Genomic DNA, 16332 nt, shown 5'->3' on the forward strand with positions numbered 1-16332 from the left:
CTTTTATTCAATATTTTGTCTAAATATGGTTATACCCATTTTTAGCTAGACAGTGTATGAATTAGTACTGAGTCATGCCCAAGACCAGATGGAGCTTGCTTTTTCTGAGGAAGACAAAGTGTTAGGTTTTCTTGTCTGAGTTATGAAAAATGCCAGCTTGAGCAATGATCTGGCTGGCATCCTAATTGTGTTAATCTGTGAATCAGAGAGGCCATATGGCCCACCTGATCAATTATATAGGTATTGATTAAGTTGGGGAGGAAATAAATATCCAAAGAGGCACAGTTAGTCACTCAATCTGCCATTTATATCAGGAGTGGGTTAGCTGCTCTGTTTTTTTTTTTTTTTTTTTTTTTTTTGTGGTCCTGGAGATTGAACCCAGGGGAATTCTACCTCAAATATATACCCTCAGTTCTATTTTCTTTTTTTATTTCGAAACAGGGTCTCACTAAGTTGCTCACTAAGTTGCTGAGACTGGCTGCTCTATAACTATTTGCAGATGCCATTGGGGAGGGCAATACGTGACATGAATTCTCTGAGCTGGTCTTGAAATCCTGCCCTATTGCAGGAAGGAGAAAATGCGTATCTGGTCTGCTTTGTAAGAAATCAGAGGTGACATGGAGCCCCATGTGCAAAACAATGAAGCACACTAAAAATAATGATTATCTTTGAAGCTTAAAATAAAAAATGAAGAGCAATGCATAGTGGTGCACACCTGTAATCCCAGTACTTGGGAGGCTGAGACAGGAGGATTGCAGGTTCATGGCCAGCCTCAGCAACTTGTGAGACCCTCTGCAACTTAGTGAGACCCTGTTTCAAAATAAAGAATAAAATAGGGCTGGGGGTGTAGGTCGGAGGTAGAAGGCCCCTGGGTTCCATTTCTGATGTCACTCACACACACACACACACACACACACACACACACACACAGAAAAATGGATAGAATCTTGCTTGTCAAAACATCCCTACCATGTAAAAGCTGCCTTCCAGATGCCCCCAATTCCCTAGTTGGTTGAACACCCAAGGAAGAGCCCCACTGAGACTCTATTACACTATTTACTTGAGTTACAGGAATAAAAGTCTCTCTTCTTTGGGGGAATACAAATAATTTCCAGATATTTGATCATAGTTGTACTTTAAAAGTTAGCTTTAAAATAATAAGGGTATGGACAGGGCTTGCAAAGTAGAGCCTCCAAGCCAAATTGTTTGGCTTTCACAGGATTTGAAAAAGTAAGAAATTTCACCATGGTAACAATCAGTTGGGGTTGAATGGCAAGTGCCAGCCTGAGATGGAGGCATACGTGGCCCCACCCCCAGTTTCCTAATGTCACATGCTGGACCAGATACCACCTGCCTGGCCCTGCACCTGCGCTCTGACCCCAACCACTGCCTCTCTGACACTATGGAGAAACTAAGGCAGAAGCTGGGTCTGGGTGGAAAACAGAACTTCAGTCCACCTGGGGGCTGGGTAGGCCTTGAAGTGGGAAAGCATTTTTTAAATCAACAAGCATCCCTTTTCTGAATGCATCATTTTGTGTGGAGAGCAAAGAAAAGAAAGTAAGGGGAGACAGATAAGAAGAAGGAATGGTGAAAGGTGCCTGTCTCTCAGGAAAGCCCTAGATCCCTCTGACAGCAGGGAGCAGAATGAACCCTCCCCTCGGCCGCCAGGCAGTTCCTCCAGCAATATTGCCTCCACACACAGCACCTGAGGCTCTTGACAGAGAGCATACTGTCCATGGAAGAAGGCAGCATCTGGAGAGCCTCACTCTGGAATCGAGAATTAGAGGAGAGGGTATATATGAATTTTAGAAACTCTCTCCTTGGATTAAGTCATTCTAGCTTTGGACCTGAATCACCAAGGAACTCTTTTACCAAGTGGCTCTCATTCCTGCTCACCAGCCTGTAAGGCAGGTGCTACAGGCCCGGGCCCAGCGTGGATTCAGCGTCAGGAGACCACAGGGCTTTCAGTCCCAACATCTCTCTCTTCATTTAGTTTAGTATTGCAAATAAATGAGTTTTCTCTAAGAATTTGCACGCACTCTCTCTTTCTCTTCCCATACTATTACCAAATGTTATGAATGTTAACCCATATTGATTTCTAGCCTTCTTCTATAGGGTAAAAGGTCAAAATCAAATCCATGGCCTTCCTCTAGTGAGCACACGAGGACCAGTGGCATTGAATACAGGCTCACTCTGTCCTGTTTATTCTGGATTTTCCCAGCCTTTAATTTTTCTTGACTATTAATTTTAAATGCTTTTTAAAATGTCTTTTTGCTATCAGGTAAGACACAAATACATAATGAGTAACCAAAGTGGGCATATCAGAAAGCAATGATTATTTTTAATTAAATTAGCCTAGGAAAAATAAAATGAAACAATAGAAACTCATGCTTATGCTTACTAGTCGATTAAAAAACAGAATAAAAAAAAGAATCCTTTAACCCCATGATGCTTGCTCATTAATTTAAAATTCAGAATGGGTGTCGTCTCACATGCCAGTAATCCCAGTAATTGAGAGGCTGAGACAGAAGGATTGCAGGTTTGAAGATAGCCTCAGCAACCTAGTGACACTACATTTCAAAACAAAAAATAAGCCGGGCATGGTGGTGCACGCTTGTAATCCCCGCACTTGGGAGGCTGAGACAGGAGGATTGCAGGGGTTTGAAGCCAGCTTCAGCTACTTAGTGAGGCTCTCAGCAACTTAGTGAGACTCTGTTTCCAAATAAAATATAAAAAAGGTCTGGGAGTATAGCCCAGAGGTAGAAAGCTTCTGGGTTCCACCCCCAGTACCACCAAAAAAAAAAAAAAAAAAAAAAAAAAATTCAAAAAAATTTTCTTTGTAATGCAAATTCCTAGCTCCATGATAACTCACAGCTTGCTTGAATAAGGAGGGTGGGTCTTCTAATTGGGTCCCTCACCACTGTAGCTGCTTGGCTGGTGTCTGAGATGTGCTGGCTTATCTGAGAAGGTTCATTCCCCCTCCCCCACAGGACCCAACCTCTATGCAGGTGTTGGCTACTCTCCAAAGCAGCGTGCCTGTCTCCTTGACTCTCAAAATTAGATGTGATCCACAAAGGATTGTAGAGTATACGAGGCAGAGGTGACTCCAAAGTCTATTTTCCCTTATTACCCCTTCTCAATGACATTTTTTTGGTATATCCCAAGATTTGTATCCATTAATAGATATAAATGTTTCCTCCCATTAATATTCCAAGTGATAATTTTGCAACCTCGCTTTTTTCTTCTCCAGTTTCCTACTATTGAGCTGGTGCAGTTGAGAAAAAAGAGGATGAAGGCTGTTAAGCCTGTGTCTATGTGTATACATCATAGTAAATAGTAACATTTAGGGGTATATCAGCAAACATTTCTGAGCAGCAAACATTAGAAGGTAGGAAAGAGAGAGGTCCTACTGTTTACTGAACTTGACAGCATGTTGTGGGGTTGATTGAAAACAATTTATTTTTGGCTTGGGAATTGATGACTTCCAAATATGCAACAATGCTTTGGGGTAATTCAAGGAAGGGGTATTATGCAGTTAACATTTAGGTCAAGATCTGCTTTTGTAACTCATGGACTGTTTGATCTGGTTGGAGAAAAAAAAAAGCTTGCATAGGTAACCCAATTGGTGGATAATTTAAATGTTCAATAAACTTCTGAATTATATATTAAAAGAAATAACTACAATAGATGGGGTATGTCTAAAGTTCTAAATTCAACCCACAGCAAATGAATGGAAGACTTTTTTGAAGAACACTTTGTCACTTTGTTTCAATTTAGGAGTTTCTCCCTAATAGTGATAAAATGATTTTATTTGAAGGCATTCTTTGAAAAAATTTCTGCTATTTTATAAAATATCAATGTGACTTGTCTCCTAAGGAGTTTTAAAGTCATCTATCTTTTAAATTTATTTGGCTTCAGTGCTATAAGACTAAATTCATTAGATACCGGATCTGGTCGTGGTAATACCATTGTAGTTTGTATGAATTTCCATAGTAGAAACAATTACTACAATTCAGGGGAACTTAAACCTGGGAATTCAAGTGACTTGGTAACTTAATACTTAAAATTCTAGTTTCTTTATGCTGCGTGTGGTGGTGCACACTTGTAATCCCATTTTTTGGAAGGCTGAGAAAGGAGGATCACGGTTTGAAGACAGCCTCAGCTACTACTTGTGAGGTCCTTTGCAACTCAGTGAGACCCTGTTTCAAAATAAAGAATAAAAAATAGGGCTGGGGGTGTAGCTCAGAGGTAGAATGCCCCGGGTTCCATCCCCAGTACCACACAAAAAAAATCTAGTTTATTTTAGGTAAGTATATACCTAGTTACTGTACAGGTATAACATCTAAGTTATTTGGGGGTGTTTTCTGTTTTATTTCTCCATTTTCCTCAGGGGTTAAGGGTTATCCATCTTGTCACTGATAGAAGAGTGTCTGGTGGAGTGTCTTTCATCTTCTGTCTTTGCTGGCCTCTGATGAGGTTGGATCACCCTCTATTTCCTCTGTGGCTCCTGATCACCAACTTCTTTACTGTGCATATTCTATGCTTACTTTGCAAGGAACTTCAATGCTCACCAGCTCTTAACCAACCTTTGTGCTTTTCTGGTAAGCATAAGGAATGGATGGCTGCTCCTCTGCTTCATTCTAGGGTCACGAGAGATTGGGAGTAGTGTGCATGGAGGAAAATGGGACAGGTGATTTCAGCATGCCCTTTGTCAATGCTTATTTTGGACTTACTTTTATACTATTCTGGCTGCCCTTTAGTGGTATGGAGCCTTTTAAGAGATTTTCTTGTTGGACTTACAGTTGTTAAGTTAGAAACTAAATCTCCCTAATCTCACATCTTTATCAAGGGGGGGGTGGTTTTCACCAATTCCCCAAGGGTTTGAACCCTTGGAGGAGGTCACTGGGAGAATCTCTTTCTCAGATCCTACACTAACTATTCACTTTCTGAATCTTCTCCAAGTTCCTTAACCTTATGCCAGAAAAGGTTATATCCTCTATGTGGGGTGGACAAATGGACAAATAGTTTGCATCCATAACATGCTTTTCCTTTCTTTGGTTTGTGTTACAAACTCTGTGTTTTTAGTGCTCCTGGATGATTTACCTTTGAAGATGTATTTCTCCATATATATATATATATATATATATATATATATATATATACACACACACACACACATAGATGGATATAGATATATATCTTCATATACATATGTATATATCTTCATATGTGCACATACATATATATTTATATTCATATACATATTTTCTCACTTGGTGCTATTGTATCTTTCCTCGTCGAAAGCCTGTTTTGGAATTCAAAATGGGGAATTTGACTTGAATTCTGCTTACTGGGTTCTTTGCACTATTTCATTTTCTAGGACAAAAGACCTAGCCTAAACATCATTTTTTAATAGTGAAGACATTGTAGAATAAAAAGGAAATGCCAAGAAGGAAGAATACAGCAAGTAATATTTTAAAACATTTGACAGCTACTTATATGATATGAACTGAATGGACTTAGGTGGTCTACTATAAACTTTACTTATTGGGGGGAACTGGGAGGAAGCTAGGCACATTTTTCAAGATGTTAGGCTCAAATAGTCTGAAACTTACCATAAGAGGCATTTCCCTCCCTTCTTCCTTGAAGGGCTTTGAAAATATTCCGACAACACTGCCTGCCTTCTTTTCCAGGCCCTTTCATAACCTGGGAGGGTTGGTTGGCAAAATTCCACATAGCAAGCAACTCACTGCCATCCAGCAGACTCAAACTATCTCCTTGGGGAAGGAGAGAAAAGCCCTCTGGCTAAACATGTCATGTCTCAGATCCTAAAACTCTGCAAGAGAAGCTGTGGGGAATGTTGATTCCTTGGCGGGGGGAATAGCTTGGGTGACTGGAATGTCCTTTTCCCAGCTTGTTAATTTCTACGTTTTGAGAAAAACAGACCTTAAAAGGAACAGAGAAAGCCTGATTTACAGAGGACATTTTGAAGTGGTTTTATGAGACTTTATTATTTGCTAATAATTAAATATCTTCACATTAAAACAATTAATTTAAAGCTGGCATGTTGACACTTTTAATCCTAGCATTCCGGAGGCTGAGACAGGAGGATCATAGTTTGAAGCCAGCCTCAGCCTCTTAATGAGACCCTTTGCAACTCAGTGAGACTCTGTTTCAAAATAAAGAATAAAGCTGGGCGTGGTGGCGCACGCTTGTAATCCCAGTGCTGGGGAGGCGGAGACAGGAGGATCACGTGGGATCGAAGCCAGCCATGCTGGCTTAAGAGACCCTGTTTCCAAATTTTAAAAGCATAAAAATAGGTCTGGGAGTGTAGCCCGGAGGTAGAAGGGTTTCCAGGAACCCCAGTACCACCAAAAAAAAAAAAAAATAGGGCTAGGAGTGTAGCTCAGAGGTAGAATGCCCCTGGGTTCTATCCCTAGTACTGTAATAATAATAATAATAATAATAATAATAATAATATTTACATTATCATGGACTCGAGCTCTTAGACACTGGGGACAAGTAATAAATTCTCCAGATCTCTGAGTTTGTCATGGTAAATTTGTTTCTTTCATAATATTCATAGAATGCTTATGACAAATACATTGCAAATGAAGATGATTTATTCCCAATACAGGCTCTTAAAACTAAACTCACTTGTGTTGAATATTGCCATGCCAAATATATTATATACTCAATAGGTGACTCATGACTGATGTATGTATGATGTACATATGTATGAATATATATGTACATATATGCATATGTCTATACTTTTTAAAAGTGAAATATTATTTACCCACTAGAGAGTAAAAGAGCAATTAAGGTACCAAAGCAATTAATTGCTGAAGCTATAATTTTGTATCATAAAGTATTGGTTAAGATCATGGTGCTGGAGTTGGAATACTTGGATAAACACCACTTACTATCTGTGTGGTCATGGAGAAGTTACTGAACTGTTTTGTGTAGCAGTAACCTCATCTCCAAGATGGGGGCAATAACTGCAACTGCCTCATGGGGTGGTTATGAGGACTAAAAAGGTTAAGACACGGCATCTCTTAAGGTCAAATAAACATGAACTCTCATCATAACTAACTAGTATGTTCAAGGCCCCATGCTAGCTGCTCTGAAGGATAAAAGAAGATACAAAGTCCCTTTAATAGTAGTGTACCATCTAATTAGGAACCTAAGCTACATTTCCACATAAAGTGAAATATTAATACCTGGGAAGAAAACCAACCTTTTAGGTCAGCAGCACAGACCAGGCTTTAGGTAAAAATAAACAAACAACAAACCAAGCAAAAACAAAACAAAACAACAACAACCACAGGGAACTGGGTGACCTGGACCAGAGCAGTATTTTTATAAACGGTGTTAGTCTCACATTTGTTTCTTTCCACCAGATGCTTATCTCTTTGACGTGTTGTACAAGGCTCTGGGCAGATTGTAAACACTGTCTGCAATGGCCCTGCCGCTGCTAATCCCACAGTGGCTTAGCCTTGGGTGAGCGTTAAATGACGCAGATGCTGATGCTGGATTAAGGCTCTTCACAACAGAGATGGGTTGAGCCCTGAGTGCTCTGAGAAGTGGGCCAACCAATCAATGCAGTTGATAAAAGGATGGTGGGTGCTTCAGTAGATTTAAAAAAAATGTTACGAGGTTTATGGAGTGTTCCAAGCTATGATTATCCAGGGTAAAAGGTAGCTCTGCAGGATGGCTGGCACAAAATGGCATGTTTCTAACTGATGAGCAAATAGTACAGTGAACAAGCATTTCAAGACATCAAGGACAGGATGCTTGTGGTGGTCTGGGGTGATTATGAAAGGCCTTGTAGGAAGTGATTAGGAAGGGGCCTTCAACAGAATTTAAGCTTATCCTTGGACTAAGTAATCCCTTTTAAGTCAAATATTCTCTTAACTTAGTTTTCATTTGTCACTCTATATTTTCACCTACAGACTCTCTCAAAATGGTACTCCAAAACCAAAAATGAGGGCAAATTATGTGTTTAATAGTTTTCCATAGGTTGATCTGAAGATATAGCCTTTATGTATAATATTGCTTCTGTGTGTGTGTGTGTAGGGGGATATTCTGAATTTCAGAGAATCAGTTTGCAAACCGCTTTGGGAAACTTTGCTTTAATTGCTTTTTATTAATCAATTACTTATTAAGTGCATTTGGTGTGTCAGACACTATTTGTAGAAGACACTATTTGTTTGAAGAGACACCAGCAAACAAAACAAGGATCCCTGCCCTCTTAGAGTTGATATTCTGGAGAAAAGAGAGTTAAATAATAAGCATAATAAACAATTGATATAACATGTTAGCCAGTGTGAAGTTCTATAGAATTAAAAATAAAGCAGAGTAAGAGAGATGGTGGTGGGTGGCAATTTTAAGTAGGCTGGTCTTTGAGAAAGTGACATCTAAGAAAAATGTGAAGGGAGTTGTCCAAGATTACTGATCACATCTGGGGACACATTTAAAGCAGAAGGAAAAGCCAGCACAAAAGTAAAGGCCCTGCAGCGGGAGCTTATCTCATGAGTTCGAAGACTAGCAAGTTGACAGGTGTAACTCCAGGTGAGAGAGAACAAGTCAGATAGGTAACTTGTGTAATTTTGAGGAGGGGACTTGTCAGAGCATGTAAATCTTTGCATGTTATTGTAGGGCTTTTGAGAAAGTTAGAAATCATGTGTATTGGGCTGGCCCTTGTGGGGACCACCTATATCAAAACAATCACTCCCTTTCCCTGTCTTCTACACTTTAAGATTTTTTTGTGCATAAATCCACCCACATCTTGTTAAATTCACATTTTGATTTAGTAGGTCTGAGGTAGGGCCTGAGGTTTTGTATTTTTAACAAGCTTCCAAATGGGCCCGGCTGCTGGTCCACAAGGACACTCTAAATAACAAGAACAGAGTCCCCAGGGGCTATTGGACATGCCTCTGTATTCGCTGGTTGCAAGGGCTTTTTTGGTTCCCTTTGAGACCGAAAGGATAACCTTGAAGGTTCACACCTTCATATTGGCTATGGACTCTCTCACTATTCACCATCCTATCACTTGCTATTAAGAGCATGATCCAGGGCTGCTTCCAGAACTCGAGGCAGGTTATTTGACTGCTCTGGGCAGGGCATAAAAAGTTTCTAGTGCCCCTTCACAGCTGCTGTGAAGGGTCTGCTTCTGAATCTCAACCTGCAAACGCCGCTTTGATTCTTCTTTCTTCTTAAGTACTGGGATTGAATCCAGGGGCATTCTACCTCTGAGCCATACCTCCGACTCATTTCATTTTCTTGATTTTGAAGCAGGGCCTCCCTAAATTGCTTAGGGTCACAATGAGTTGCTGAGGCTGGGCTCAAACCTGAGATTCTCCTGTCTCAGCCTCCCAAGTACAGAGATTACAGGTGTGTGCCACCACGTCCCGCCTGCTTTGCTTCTCGAATGACCAGCCCACTCTGGCCATAGTTGCTTCTCATTCCAATGACAAGAGCTCTGACTCGGCCTTCAGTTCTGTTCCTATACTTTCTATACCTTGAGTGACAGTCCAGCTCTGTAAACTAGGCCTGAAGCAGCTGAAGGACATGGGAATGTTCCCAGGCAGAAGCAGCAATCCACTGATGTCTGTTTGTTAACAGCCTAGTCTGTCATTCATTTATTTATTTACTTATTTATTTATTTGCGGTACTGGGGATGGAACCCAGGGGCATTCTACCTCCAAAATACACCCCCAGCCCTATTTTCTATTTATTTTTGAAAGAGGCTCTCACTGAGTTGTAAAGGGCCTCCTTGAGTAGTAGCTGAGGCTGGCTGCAAACCACAATGCTCCTGTCTCAGCCTCCCAAATGCTGGGATTACAAGCGTGCACCATCACGCCCATCTTCTGTCTTTCTTAAGAGCCAGTGCTCTTACGACTGAGCAGGCCTGGAAGGCCCAGCCATTTGTGAATAAAAGTAGAGGATATGGACTCAGATAGGCTTGGCTCTAAATTGCACTTCCATCCCTTTTATGTAATCTTGGCAACGTTGCAATGTTCCACAGCCTCCCTGAGCCCCAGTGTTCTCATCAGAAAAATGGGAATGGTAACAATCTTTGTCTGATAAAGAGAGAGAGGGCATACGAAGCGTTTGACAAAGTGCCGGGCATATATAAGACTCATAGAATACTAGCTGCTATTATTTTTATACCTTCTAAACCGCGCTGAAGCTGGCATTATGACACCCACTTTCTCATTCTCTGCAGTGAAGGTACCAGGGTGAATCTCTCAACAGAGACAGGCAAAGATGACGCCCAGAGGCCAACAGCAGTTTCGTCATGACAGATGTCACAAGAGATAACTGAAGGGACTGAAGGTGCTCAGAAAATAGACGATGGGGCTAAGTGTGAAGGCTGTCATTAGGTTGTCTTGTATAAAAGCGATAGATGTGCTCGGTGAGACTCCGGGGCACTACTGAGGTTAATAGGAAGAGATGAACGAGCAGCGCATCCGGGCTAACGTCAGAAAAAAAAAAACAAAAACAAAGAGCAAAAAACTTGTTAACAGCAAAAGCGAGTTGGGGCGAGAGGGGAGTGGGGCGGGGGCGCGGCGGTGGGCTCCTGCGCAGCCGCGGTGGCGGAGCCAATCAGCGGGCGCCGCCGGCCCTCGCGCGACCGCACAGCCGTGCAGACGTGACGTCGGCGGTTGCCATGGAGAAGCCGGCACGGTAAGGACCGCGAGCTGACGCCAGGGGCGGCGGGGTCGGAGCGTGGCTGGCTCTGAAGCGGCGTCGGCTGGCTGTCGCCATGAGCGGCCGAAGTAGGGGTCGAAAGTCCTCCCGCGCCAAAAGCCGGGGTAAAGGCCGCGCCAAAGCCCGAGTCCGCGCTGCTCCCGACGACGCCCCGCGCGACCCGGACCTTCCGCGGGGCCAGAGGCTGGGGGAGGACGCCCCGGCGGCACAGGTGCAGGCTGGCGCGGGGTGGGGTGGCCTGGAGACCGCCGCGCCCGCGCCGCCCCCGCTGCCCGGGGAGGAGGCCGCCCGCCGGCTGCCCCTGGACTGCGGCCTCGCGCTGCGGGCGGGCGCGGGGGACCGCGGGCTGGCCGCCACCCGGCCCGGCCCCGGCAAGGCCACGTCCCTCTCGGAGCGCCTGGCAGCCGACACTGTCTTCGTGGGAACCGTGGGAACCGTGGTGGGAAGGCCGAAAAATGGCCCCCGCGTCGGAAGTCGGCGTGGCCCCGCTGGGAAGAAGGCTTCAGAAACCTGTGCGGGCAGAGGGGCCCAGGCCGTGGCTGGTGGGAAGCCGAAGAAAGTGGCGGTTGGAGAGTGTGCCCTCGTCCCAGTGGGGGAGGAAAAGAAGGTGGTGGAGAAGGATGTAGGGTCAGGCCCTCCGGCGACCGAAGGCAGCATGGATACTCTGGAGACTGTGCAGCTGAAGCTGGAGACCATGAACGCCCAGGCCGACAGGGCCTACCTGAGGCTTTCCCGCAAATTTGGACAGCTGCGCCTCCACCACTTGGAGCGCAGGAACCTCCTCATCCAGAGTATCCCTGGGTTCTGGGGGCAAGCTTTTCAGAACCACCCCCAGCTATCATCCTTTCTGAACAACCAAGACAAAGAAGTGCTATCCTACTTGAACAGCCTAGAGGTTGAGGAGCTTGGCCTTGCCAGATTGGGCTACAAAATCAAATTCTACTTTGGCCGCAACCCGTATTTCCAAAATAAGGTGCTCATTAAGGAATATGGGTGTGGACCTTCTGGTCAGGTGGTGTCTCGCTCTACTCCAATACAATGGCTCCCAGGTCATGATCTCCAGTCCTTATGTCAGGGAAACCCAGAAAACAACCGTAGCTTCTTTGGGTGGTTTTCGAACCACAGTTCTATTGAGTCTGACAAGATTGTGGAAATAATCAACGAGGAACTGTGGCCCAATCCACTGCAATACTACCTTATGAGTGAAGGGGCCCGAGGAGAAAAAGTAAAGGAGGGCAGACCAGGTCCAGCAAAGCAACCCGTGGACACCCCCGAGCCTGGGGTGAACCAATCGAACTGATCCTACATGAGTCTCCCTACTACCTCCTGCTAGACCTGTTCCTGGCTGACTACATGTGTATTTCAACATCTTCCTTCTCTTCATTTTGGCCTCTGTGTACTGTGACCCCTTTGAACATTAGTTACAAGAATATGGCATTTATGATCATGTTCTTTTGCCTCTCCATGGCCTTGTTGCTTTTACAATGGTGTCACATGCTATGTGATTTCACCCCTACTGTTTGTATATTAAGCACTTAAGCTTCAGATGTGTGCTTCCCTTCTCTACATTTGCCTGAACCCTGGTCTTGGCTCCGGCCTTGCCCACTTGTCTTTAACACAGACACTCATGCGTCATCTCCCAGGAGGGCCAGAGCATCCTCAAGCTCTCCCGCTTCAGGGCCAGTCACTTGCTGGGCTTCGTGTTCATGCTGGCTGTGCATGTCATCAATGGCAAGTTTTTCTATTGTTATTGCAGAATAAGTTCAGTGCAGGCCAGTGCTCCGTGGGTCTGGGGGCACTAGCCAAAGTGCTACCTACTTTATCTCCAGCTTGGGTCTGTGGTTCATGCTATTCACCCTGCTGGACATCCAACAGAATTGTACTTGACTGCTGGGCATGGCCGAGGTCAAGGGCAAGAAGCAGTATGCCATGTGTTCTCTACCCTCCTGTCCCTTCTTGCCTCTGGGCCATCAACAAGTGAACTTTCATCAAGGTCTGGCCATGCATGGTCACTTTTAGGACACTGAGTTGTGTCTAGGTTGTAGTCCCAATTGGCTTCCTGGTTAACAAGCCTCAAGAACTGCCTGTGAACTCGGCTCCCTGGCAGTGCATGAGACACACACCTGCCTTCCCCAGAATTCCAGGAACCCTACTGGTTGCCAGACAGATGGGTGGGTTTGGTATGTGTGGATATGTGCTTACTGTTAACATGCTGTGGCTCTAGGTGAGGGTGGGGCAACTAGGTACCTTGTCAGCTTCCCGAATTCCCTCTTAAGATATGACTAATGTCCTAGTGGGAGTGCTGGGGAAGAGCAATTTCTCATCTGTGGGCCTCTGTCCACTTGGCTGCATTTCACATCTTCATAGTATATACTTACTGACCTCTCACTTAACCTCCTTTCTTTCCTGCTACCCTTTCCTCTTGTGACTCCCTCCGTTTCTTTAAAATTTTTGTCTTTTTTTTTTTTTCTTAAATAGTACTCAGCAAAACCAAACCAAGATTTTCTACCTGTAGCTGGGGAGATGGCAGTAGACTTGCTGTGTAACCTCACATATTAGGCTGAAATAGGGTAGAGGAAACTAGAAGGCCACTTGGCCTAATGGTCAGACTCTGAGTCTGATTCCTGGGCTCATTTACAGAAGTTGGAAACCCTTTCATGCCTATGCATCTGTTAGAATTAAAAATCCCAAGACAGCCATGTTGTGAAATAGTGTTTACTCTTGCCTTTTTTTTTTTATTTTTGTGCATCCCATTTAAGACCCAGGGCCTTCTGCTGTTTCCTCCCTTGTGGTAGCTTTGGCCTCCTGGATTCTCAACTCTCTGCTTTCTACTCTTCTACTTCTACTTCTGCTCTTTTCTACCTTCAAATCCCTAAGAGTATGCTTTAATCTACATTATGGGGGATCCCAGGGCACTCCTAAGGCATGAGAATAGACAGGACAGAACTGTTCTAGATCTTCAGGTTTTTCCCAGTGGACATGCAAGCTTAGCTGGGCCCTCCTTGTCCAGGCTTGTCTATCCTCTTTCCCCATGGCTGTTATGGGTGTAAGTAGCAAGGGTGTAAGTAGGACTTTGTCTCTGCCAGCAGTTCCCCTAACTTTCTTTACCTTTTGGAAAAACCTCATTCTAAGTTCTGCAAGGGAGTCCTTGACCCATGAGTTTGTATCCAGGGGATGCTTGGTAAAGGGACTAGAGCAGAGAGGGAAAGAGCAGGCCATGAGCCTGGTAAGGAGGAGGCCTGAAAAAACCAAGTGGCTTGAGAACCTACAGAGGGGATGCCTATGTCTCAGTGATGGAGGGGACAAGGGGGACCTTCCTCAGAATGGGGAAGAGAGCATTGGAAGGGTTGTTGGCAAATAGGGTGGCTAGGTGAAGGTGGGTCCAAAATTTTGTCTGATCTGTATCTCATCAATGGATTTTTTTGAAATAAATTACTTTGGAGGCTTTCTCTTTTGTTTTAAATGTGGCCTTGTTATGTGAAAGATTAATGCTATATGATGTATATTTTTACCTCTTAAGTAAAATCTTAATACTTTCCCCCCATTTTTGCCTAGTGGCAAAAATGAAAATAGCTGTACTAGTCTGCTTTAAAAACAAAACTGTTTTGCTCTTTATTATGGGCATTTTCCCAAGGAGAAGTGGAGAGAATGGTCCCTGGACCCTGTGTGTCCATCACCCAGCTATACCAGTTACCAATTATGATCAACTTAATTTTGTCTGTAGCTTTCTCTTCCATTTGTGTTTATTGAAAGTCCAGGATTCTATGCCAGTGCAACCAGGGTGCCTGTGGGAGATTGGGACTCTGGTGGTGATAGTTATGGTGTGTGCTAAATCACATTAGATTTGCTTTTCGCTTTTAGTGTTAATGAAGTTCCAGAAACGAGCCTTAAAAATGAGTCTTCAGATAAAAAAAAAGTCTGAAAAAGATATGAAGGGATGCTCCCTCTTCTTCGTATCCACAAAAGGAGTTGTGTTGTAAAACTCTTCAAAGACTCCAATATAAGGTACTTAATTGAGACCCTTCACCATAATAATAATCTTTTAAATTTTATTTTTTTCTGTGTAACACAAGAGACTTGTGTGACTTAGAATTATCAGCTTGTTCTCATCTCTTAACTCTTGTCTTGGAAATATAATTTGGAAATTGTTCCTGTATTCTGTTAAAAAGCCTTCCGAAAGTTATCACTAACTGGTTGCTGTACTTGCTAATTTGACACTGGTAATAATGAAATTCTTTGTGTTCATAAGCAGCATAAATAGTTGTAAGCTTGAATGCATGATGGAAAATAAAAACCTTTATCTCCGTTATATTTCTTATTTGCAAACAAACAAAAAATGGAAGGTTATTAGAGGCTGGGAAGTTGAGGGAGATACATATTGCCCTAGATAAATGATTCCCAGGCCTTAGACCTTTGTATGGTGGTCTACACAAAAACAAATAAAATCTAATTCCCATGCCTTTCTAAGAGATTGAAACTCTTTGGTCCTGAGAGGAAGCAAAGTAGTTTTGTTTTGAACAAGTTATCCAGGTGTTTCCAATGTGAATTTAGTGCTTATCACATTTTATAGTGCATCTGAATTGTGTGTGGAATCCTATGAGAACACAATTTCTGATTTAGTAAGTTGGGGCAGAACCTGAGATTCTGCATGTCTAACAAACTTCCACATGGTGACTTTGTTAGTGACTTGTGGACTGTACTATGGTCATAAGGGAGATGACCTTGAAGGTCCTTTAAACTAGACTAATGGCATTCAACCTTAGTTAACTATCTGGGAAACTTAAAAAAGTACTGCCAGAGTTCCTACAAACACCAACTAAATCAGGATGAAAAAGAGATCAGTCTAGCCACAGATCTTTCAAAGCTTCTCAGGATTCTGATGTCTAGCCAGACTTGAGAACAAGGTTCTCAGATATTGTTTGTTTAAGATCTATAACAAGTATCATTTTCTATTATTCAGGAGAAGCTAATTTTAGTGACAAATGCCACATAAAGGTGCTCAATAGAAAATGATGGGAAAAATTAGAGATGGGTTATTAATTGACAATGGGATTGGCTTATATGATGAAAGTTTTGAACAAATGAGCATAGAGTGCTCATAAGTTCTCCATTGTTGAGTGAATTACTGAATTTATTCATGCTTTATTATCAGAAACTCCAGGGATGGGTTGGTAAATTTGTGGAGTTTGTTTCATAAAGACATCTGTATTAGTTTGCTGAGGCTGCCATTACAATATGCCACAGACTGTGGTTTAAACAGCATACATTTATTTCCTGAGTTCTGGAGCTAGGAATCTAAGATGAAGGTGTTGGCAGGATTGGTTTCTTCTGAGAGTGACTCCTGGCTTGTAGATAGATTTATCTATATCATTACATGGTCTTTTTTTGTAAGTGTCTTATGTTCTCTTCTTTTAAGAATACCAGTCATATTGAATTGGGGTATACTGATGACCTTACTTAACTCTTACTATCTGTTAAAGACCCTGTCTCTGAATACAGTCACAATCTGGGGTATTAGGGATTAGGATTTCAACATAGGAGTTTGGTAGAGGTGGGGGTGGGAGATAATTCAGACCATAACAACATCTGAAGTATCTTTTGGACAAATACATACTT

The 16332-nt window shown here is 43.0% G+C and overlaps 1 protein-coding gene across 1 annotated transcript; it reads left to right on the plus strand.

Moving 5' to 3' along the window:
• Positions 1–10771: 10771 nt before the first annotated feature.
• On the plus strand, positions 10772–12016 carry TSPYL5 (TSPY like 5; the record flags this gene model as incomplete). Its single annotated transcript, XM_080693748.1, has 1 exon — positions 10772–12016. The coding sequence occupies one exon, from the start codon at positions 10772–10774 to the stop codon at positions 12014–12016; it is 1245 nt and encodes a 414-aa protein (XP_080549874.1).
• Between the last annotated feature and the right edge of the window lie 4316 nt (positions 12017–16332).

The sequence above is a fragment of the Muscardinus avellanarius genome, assembly GCF_963383645.1.
Source record: "Muscardinus avellanarius genome assembly, chromosome: 4".
Lineage (NCBI taxonomy): Eukaryota > Metazoa > Chordata > Mammalia > Rodentia > Gliridae > Muscardinus > Muscardinus avellanarius.